General features: G+C 37.9%; 1 protein-coding gene and 1 long non-coding RNA gene across 4 annotated transcripts in view; one reads left to right on the top strand and one right to left on the bottom strand.

Moving 5' to 3' along the window:
- The window catches only part of LOC107716103 (SPRY domain-containing SOCS box protein 1), a 21544-nt gene extending 15418 nt beyond the window's left edge, over positions 1 to 6126 (top strand). For 2 of the 3 annotated variants that reach the window (XM_016522426.1, XM_016522427.1), the window contains exons 2-3: positions 2390 to 3269; positions 5598 to 6126. In XM_016522426.1, coding sequence (XP_016377912.1) covers positions 2576 to 3269; positions 5598 to 5725 — 822 coding nt within the window. In that variant the 5' untranslated portion in view covers positions 2390 to 2575 and the 3' untranslated portion in view covers positions 5726 to 6126. The remainder of the gene's footprint in view (positions 1 to 2389; positions 3270 to 5597) is intronic. The other variant, XM_016522428.1, reaches the window with a different exon arrangement.
- Positions 1 to 8164, bottom strand: part of LOC107716104 (uncharacterized) — an 18578-nt gene extending 10414 nt beyond the window's left edge. The window contains exon 1 of the long non-coding RNA XR_001637163.1: positions 8097 to 8164. This is a non-coding gene — a long non-coding RNA (uncharacterized LOC107716104). The remainder of the gene's footprint in view (positions 1 to 8096) is intronic.
- Positions 8165 to 8307: the final 143 nt, after the last annotated feature.

The following is an 8307-nucleotide window of genomic DNA, read 5'->3' as shown; positions in this document are numbered from 1 at the left end:
GGTCAAGACAAAAGCCAGCTCTGTTCCCCAGGCCCAACAAATCCCCCAGAACCCCCATTCACATTTCAATCAGCTCTGCACAGAGGGGGGCAAACCACCTGCAAAGCCCCTTCTCATAAACCCTAAAAATAAAAAATTGTCATGGTGTCACCTCCATCTCACAGGCCAGGCACTCTGTCAAAACCGTGCAAAGAGTGGAGACGATCCTGCTGAATGACATCACCTCACCCCTAAATATCATGCAATAAGGTGATATCATTTAAAATGGTCATTGGTTTCTGACAACTGTAAGTTCGTTGTCTGTGTGTGTTGGTGCTTTGCCACGGAGCTTAATTGCTCCTTGCATAGAGAGAGTGCAATTTCTTACTTTTCTTACTTTGTAAAGGTTGGACAGCTATTGAAGACTGTATTGTTTGGCATTCACAAACTTTTCTTGGTGTTCTTGGTGTTCCTCTGCCTCGGGTAGGCCAGCGGCGGAGAGGCGTGACCCATTTAAAAGGGTGTTTACTTGTATCAGAGAAAGGGCTAAGATGCTCCTCCGTGAACTCTTGTCTACAAATCAATTACCCTTGGGGCGCTTCAGCAGCTTATGAAATGCTGTTTTTTTTTTTGTTTTTTTTTATTAGCAGTTTTATGCACCGTACGGGAAGAACATTCAACTTTTAATATGACGTCCGTCCGTCCCCCATTAAATGTGATAAATGTGATTTTAATTTAGGAGGGCAGGAATTGTGTTGGGTTGGGGATTTCACGCACTGAGTCTCCAAGGTCTCCAAGCATGTTTAATGAAACCCCCCTCCTCATAGACTCTTTTGCCACTGACCCTGTCTGGCTATTTATTGCTTACCTGAATTTGCAGTTTTTGCTGAAAACCGTTTGGCTCCATATTCTTGAAGACCGACTTCTTATTGCTCTTCCTGTTATCTTCAGACTAGACAAGCTTAAAAGAGGAAATGGCCTGTCTTTTTCCCTCCCTTATTTCCTATTTTTAAAGGGCATTGTGTGAAATGGTCAACGGAAGTGGGTTGGTTGTGGTAAAGCTAGAAATGTATTTCTTTTCTTCCTTGTCATGTGATGTAATGGGCTTGAAAAGGGCCTTGGACCAATAAACCATATTGTAATGCTCACAAGTGAGGCATTGAGCATGCAATTGACAGAATAATACAGTTGCTGTGTTATTAACAGTCCACAGTTGTCTGAGTTTCTAGAGGGGTGTAGATTGACTTTGTGTGTGTTCTCAAGCGTGAGCCGAATCAAGATAATCGGGTGGTGTTTTCTCATTAAAATCTTACAAAATGTGTAACCTTAGTTCAGGATTGTTTTGTTACAGAATCAAATAGCCGAGTTTATAGAGGGCATGTAAAAATTGTTTTTGCAGCTTATCCATTTGCTACTTTCTTTATCATTTATATTGTATATAAATGTATGTAATACAGTGTGTATTTATTTTATTTACATACATGGATGGATGGATGGTAACATAACCCTGGACCACAAAACCAGTTTTAAGTCGCTGGGGTATATTTGTAGCAATAACCAAAAATACATTGTATGGGTCAAAATTATAGATTTTTCTTTTATGCCAAAAATCATTAGGATATTAAGTAAAGATCATGTTCCATGAAGATATTATGTAAATTTCCTACTGTAAATATATTAACTTTAATTTTTGATTAGTAATATGCATTGCGAAGAACTTTAATTTGGACAACTTTAAAGGCGATTTTCTCGATTTAGATTTTTTTTTTTTGTGCACCCTCAGATTCCAGATGTTCAAATAGTTGTATCTCGGCCAAATATTTTCCTATCCTAACAAACCATACACCAATAGAACGCTTATTTATTCAGCTTTCAGATGATGTATGAATGTCAATTTCGAAAAATTGACCCTTATGGCTGGTTTTGTTGTGCATGCACACACATATATATATATATATATATTATAATATCAAATGAATTAATAGAATAATATTATTAATGATCTAAAATGTATGTTATATGAATTATAATGGTATATATTAAACGAATATTATTAATATATAATATTCTTTAATGTGCAAATTAGATAAATTATTATATATTAAATTTAGTATATTAAGTAATCATCATTCATAATTGTGTATATTATAAACAATATTATAATAATATATGAAATAATATTAATTATAATTCTACATATTTATATTAATAGTAATGTGCAAGATCATGATAACAATAATAATTATTCTTATAATAATATATAATATTATTATTATTATAATAATATATTTATTATTATTATTTTACAAAATTTTTACGTTGTGTTATGGGTAAAGGCAGTGAAAACATTGATTTATCCCAGTCATTTAACTTTGTGCCTCTCGTTTTTATCTCCCTTTAATCTTCCTAGGTGAGCTTAACGAGCAGCTGCTTTGACTTGGTTTCCCAGCAACCACTGGCATAAAAACAGCGGCCTTGGCCTCCTTATTGGCGGAGGGGCATAGGTGAAGGAGTGGACCCTGACTGCCTTCTTTCTGTTATTTACCCGGTTTTGTAACAAGAGGGGGAATAAGGTGCTAATAAGACCACCCAGAGCATGGGGCAGAAGGTTCCGGGAGGCATAAAGACTGTGGACATGCGGGACCCGGCGTTTCGGCCTCTCAAGCTAGAACTGCAGGCCCTGGACTACACTAAGCCCTCCCGCCTGGATATGTTGTTGGACATGCCATCAGCCTCACAGGAAGTCCAAGTTCAGCACTCGTGGAACAACGATGACCGGTCGCTAAACATCTTTGTTAAAGAGGAAAATAAACTCATATTTCACCGGCACCCTGTAGCGCAGAGTACAGATGCTATTCGGGGCCAAGTGGGATACACACGGGGATTGCATGTGTGGGAGATCAGCTGGGCCATGCGCCAGCGGGGCACCCATGCAGTTGTTGGCGTGGCGACGGGTGAAGCCCCGCTGCATTCTGTAGGATACACTGCACTTGTAGGAAACAATAGCGAGTCCTGGGGCTGGGACCTGGGACGTAACAAACTCCATCACGATGGCAAGAACCAGCCCAGTAGGACGTATCCAGCTTTTCTTGAGCCTGATGAAACCTTTATTGTCCCAGACTCATTTTTGGTGGTCCTGGACATGGATGAGGGGACTTTAAGTTTTATCGTTGACGGACAATATTTAGGGGTTGCTTTCAGAGGACTCAAAGGAAAGAAGCTATACCCTGTAGTGAGTGCTGTGTGGGGACACTGTGAAATCCGAATCCGGTACATCAATGGACTTGATCGTAAGTATCATCCTTTCTGCTTGTTTGAATTTGCCTATGTTATCTGTCTGTTTTTGCATGGCTCCTTCAGTCGTCTCTTGAATAACAAGGTTAGCGCTGTCATTTGTTGAACGTTGAAAGTGGCTGGAGCTAGTGTCTTTGGAAGGCTTTGTCTCTCATCCTTTAATTACGTGAAACCAGCTCTGTTTACCTGATAAAGACCATGACATTATTCATTATCTTGCACACGTCCTGAAAGCTAATCATTAAACTGGCTGCTTTGCTCTGCTCTGTCCTTAAGTTTTCATCAGATTCCACTACCTGTGGAACATTTAAGAACAGACTTTCTTGCTATTATAAATATAAGTCGTTTCATCCATTATTATAGAGCAGCAAGCTTTTGTTAAACGGAGAAGTAGTGATTGGCCAGGCCAATTATTTGAGATTGTGAGAACTATGCCTGTTTAACAGAAGCATGTTATTTCACCGAGTCGGTTTCAAAACTCTGTTATGCCAGTCTTTTCGATGACTAAAACGTAATTTTTTTGTTGTTGTTGTTTTAGGATTTGATAGTGTGAGTAAATGTGTAATTAAAAAAAAAAATCATTGTTCACTTAAAATAATTTTCTCACTTATTACTAAAATCCTAACATTTTCATAATCTGACATTGTTAGGTCACTCATTCTAGTGACAACCATAGTTTTAACAGTTAAAAATTTACAAAACTTAATGCAGTTTTGTTATATTTTAAAGTATTTTATAGCGTTCTTTGGATTTTATGATAATACTATGTGTATTTGATACAAATGAATTTGAATTTATGTAAATTGTTCTAGACAATATTAATTCTCTTTGACATTAGTATATTGAAGTCAAAGCCAATTATTTAAGTTTTGGGAACATGTCTTTATCACACCTAATATTTTACTTGCACTGTAAAAATTTTTACACAAATGTATAGCTGCCTTTTTATATTTTAGGAATAGGGGTCCTTTGCATGAAAAAGTTTAACAAAACCCTTGCTCTAGATAGCTGATATGGCTGATGCAGAAGCCAACACTGATAGTATGCACACCCCCCCAGTTTAATTTCTTGAGTAGAAAAGGTAAAGGCCAAAGGTTTATAAATATTACTCCGTCATGCAAATGAGAACTAGCTAGTGTGAAATGTCTTTCCTAAAATTGTGCATTCTCACGGTTACATAATGTTTTTGCTAGTAGTTTCTGCAAATCTGACTCATTTCTGCAACCCAGCATGCTGTAATGAGTCAGTTTTGGAGGACATTCTCGTGATGTTATCATTCTGTGGTCATATAATGAAAGGATGCAGGTGAGGGCTAGACTTACTCATGTCTGGGCTTCTTGGGGACAGCTGTAACCCACTTTACTCTCAGTGGAAACAGTCTCCGGGCCACTCATGATGCCCTGTCCAATGGAATACATGTTTTATCACCTTGATGTTTTGCATGCCATCAGGTGATGGAATGACTCTTAAATGTCTTTCCTGAGTGTGCCATGTTTAGCAACATTTTATGAAGGTCTGGGAAGTATTGCTGCAGCCTTAATGCATCAGTTCAGGACACAGGTGTTCCCATTTTTGGAGAATTCTCATCCCTTCTATGTGTGAGAGTAGCCAGAGTATTACTCAGCCTCTGACTCCAAGGACTTGGCTTCCTTTTGTATCTGTCTTGTGTCAGTGCCTTTAATGCATTCCTCATAATTGCGGTCAACAGAGGTTATACTTGGGGTTGTTATATGGCTGGACTAAAGGGGACCTGTGGGGAAACTTGTAATGCTTTAAGCCAGGTGCACACTGTATGATTTTTTTTGGACCCAGTTTCTTCTCTTGGTAATTGTAAAAGCAAAATCGGCAGTCTTTATTCGCTCAGCATTAGCTGATGAATTGCTTTTGTCAGTTTTGTAACCTAAGGGTCAAATATCATACATAAATTAATATTTCTTCAACTTTTAAGAAATTTTGGCCCCGTGGACTTCGACAACATCCTAATCATAACGTTATAGTAACACATGCTTGCTCTTAAAATGGTTATGAAATGGATTAAAGTTATTTCATAATTTTTCCTGAGGTGCACTTATGATCTTATTTTTTTTATATGAAAAAGTAATTTAGTCATTTTTTTTAGCCTAAATTTAGCCCTTTGATTTGAACGCACTGTTGAAGTCTCCCAACAGACACGCCCCTTCCAATATAAACACCCACTGTTCTCAGGCATTTGGCATTTACCCCAAGATCTTAGGAAGGACAGCCTACACCTAGCTTTACAAGCTTGTGCAGTATTTGTGAGTGATCCTAATAATGAATTTCTGTCTGTCTTTCACCCCCTGTAGCTGAACCTCTGCCGTTAATGGACCTCTGTAGGCGCTCAGTGCGGGTCGCGTTGGGAAGAGAGCGACTGAGTGAAATCCATGGACTGCCCTTACCTGCTTCCCTTAAGAACTACTTGCTCTACCAATGATGATTTGTAGTGCCTTTACTACCATTCAAGGCATAGTGTCCACCTGTATTTCTCTCTGGGATTAATCTTTCTGGCAAGCCTGTTTCATTACGTCTTTGTTTGGTTTCGGTGCCATTCTTGGTCACTGGGCATGGTACCAACAATATTTTTTACAAATCAGACTGAGGACGTCTCTTGCTTGATGCTTTCAGGATCAAGTGTGGCATGGTCTCTCGTTGCTTCACTCATATACTGGAAATCCACCCTGAAGGCTTCCGCCGGAATCTAATGGCAGATACGAAAACAAGAACCCTTCTCCTCTCTAATCTTGGCTTAGTGAAACTTCAGCTGTTTATCAGGGCCTTTTCCTTATGTTTTTTTTATTTTTTTTTTTTAAAGTCCCTCCCCCTTTTTTTTTTTTTTTTTTTAAAGTCCCTCCCCCTTTTTTTTTTTTTTTTTTTAAAGTCCCTCCCCCTTTTTTTTTTTTTTTTTTTAAAGTCCCTCCCCCTTTTTTTTTTTTTTTTTTTGGGGGGGGGCGCATACCTTAAGCTTTCTTGTATCATGTCATTAACATAAGGGTCCATATAGCGACTCTGCAGGCAATGCAAAATACATTACCTTCTCAAGACCTTTAGGCTTAACAACCAGCAAGTTTTTATGTTGATAGACATTTTTATACGTTTTTCAATTGTCCTTACCCTTGCAGTCATTATAATAAAGTAGCTGAGTCAATCACCATGGTTAGCAGGTTAGCAAGTAGACAACACTTACAATGTCTTCCCTTGCTCACTCTTGGCAGGTTAAAAATAGCCTGGTTTTAGCTGCAAGTCTGACTGTCTGACCTGGAAAAACAGTCTTTGACGTCTGTGTCTGTGAGGGGGGAGTTGAGAGACTAGCATTCATGGAAACAACCACAGCTAGTTTTATGCTAGCTTTTTAAATTACTCAACGAGTTCCTCTCCTCTGTTCACACTGCAATATCTGAAGTGCCTGGCTCGTGATACTGGTATATTAAGAGAAAGCCATGATTTGAAGTCCTTTTTATATTAAATTAAATATTGCATCACTGTGAAACTATGTAGCATACATTAATCAAAAAGAGGTTGTATAGCGTGCTTTCTGTAATGGCCCCTAAAATCCTGTGAACACCCATATCCTACAAATAATGTTTGCCTGTTTTATTCTTGAGGACTGTTTTTAACTTGTTGATTTGTTGAGAAAAGCAAGGATGGAATAGTGACACTGCTGTGTGGTGCCTTGTCTATGAGATAACCATGTCAAAAGTGACACTAAGGCAAATGTTGATGTTTCTTTGCTCTTTTAAAGTCTTGATGCAGAGAAGGTAAGATTGCTGAATGTCATTTGTTTTCCAGATTTTTTTTTTTTTCCCCATTCTAGTCTTTTAGATGTGTAAATGTAGTTCATGTTTGGCAGCCATTTTGCTGAGCATGAGGGGGATAGTTTGGTTCAGTTTTTAAATCCTTTCTGCCTGCAGACCACCATTCTCTTTGTATTCAGTGATGTAGATAATATTGGTAACTATCTAATAAAGTTGATTATAATTGACATCTTTTCTGTTTGTGGTTTTTATTCTCCTAAAAAAAAAAAACGAAGTTATTTTTTCTTATTTTCCATTTTATATCTTTTTGCAATTGAAACAGGAGGTTTGGCTGGGATTTTTAAAAATATTTTATTTATTAAATTCACATTTAATTGTTACAGACATGAATCATGATTTGCAATTGCAAATGGTATTGGGGGGTGGGACATTTGTTTGGACAGCAGTCTGTACAGGATAAGTCATCACTGTTTTTAGAAGTGAAGACTACATTTAAATATGTATATATCTGCTTTTCAGGGTCAAAGCTAACAGACATGAACTGAAAGCCTTGATTTGACAACTTGATTTGTCTGTCTTGCCAATAAAGGGTTAGTTCACTGCTGTCAAAATGGTTTTAATAAAAGTTGGCTGTGTTTGCAGTAGAAATGCAAAAAAAAAAAATAATAAAGTTGATAAATCTGTGCTATATGACTACAGAAAACAGGAAAAAGGTAGGAACCTTTAACACCCGGTTCATCGGTTCTTTTACGCCCTAACGTAATAATGACGTCATTCGCGATGACGTAATATCAAGTCTATCGTCCCGGGCCGGGATGAAAATACACATTCAAATATATAAAGTCCGTAATCATAACTTCAGTCAGTTAAAACATCATAATCATGATCTGAAAAGTTTACAAATAAGTTTTGAAACTAAGCACCCAAATACAGTAACAGGCAGTGATGTGCATATAAAGTAAATAAATTAGTTGTCATCAGTGCATAAACCATAATCCACTTAGCCTACTATACATAATCCATTGCGATTTATTTGTTATTAAATAAATTTACGTTTCGCCAGATTGCCCTTCATTCAAGTCTTCGGTTTACCCGCGCTCATAACATTAGCACAGAATCAGTTGTCCAATGGCGCTTTTCCACTGCGTGGTACGACTCGGCTCGGTACGGCTCAGTTCGGCACGGTTTGCGTTTCCACTGCAGTTCAGTACCGCTTTAGAGTGGGCGGGATTATTCACATGTCGTTATAGTTGCGCCGCCTCTA

Source organism: Sinocyclocheilus rhinocerous, unplaced genomic scaffold, assembly GCF_001515625.1.
Source record: "Sinocyclocheilus rhinocerous isolate Xijiao unplaced genomic scaffold, SAMN03320098_v1.1 scaffold148, whole genome shotgun sequence".
NCBI classification, from domain to species: domain Eukaryota; kingdom Metazoa; phylum Chordata; class Actinopteri; order Cypriniformes; family Cyprinidae; genus Sinocyclocheilus; species Sinocyclocheilus rhinocerous.
The sequence above is the reverse complement of the archived record's forward strand: the minus strand, read 5'-3'. Positions and strand labels throughout refer to the sequence as shown.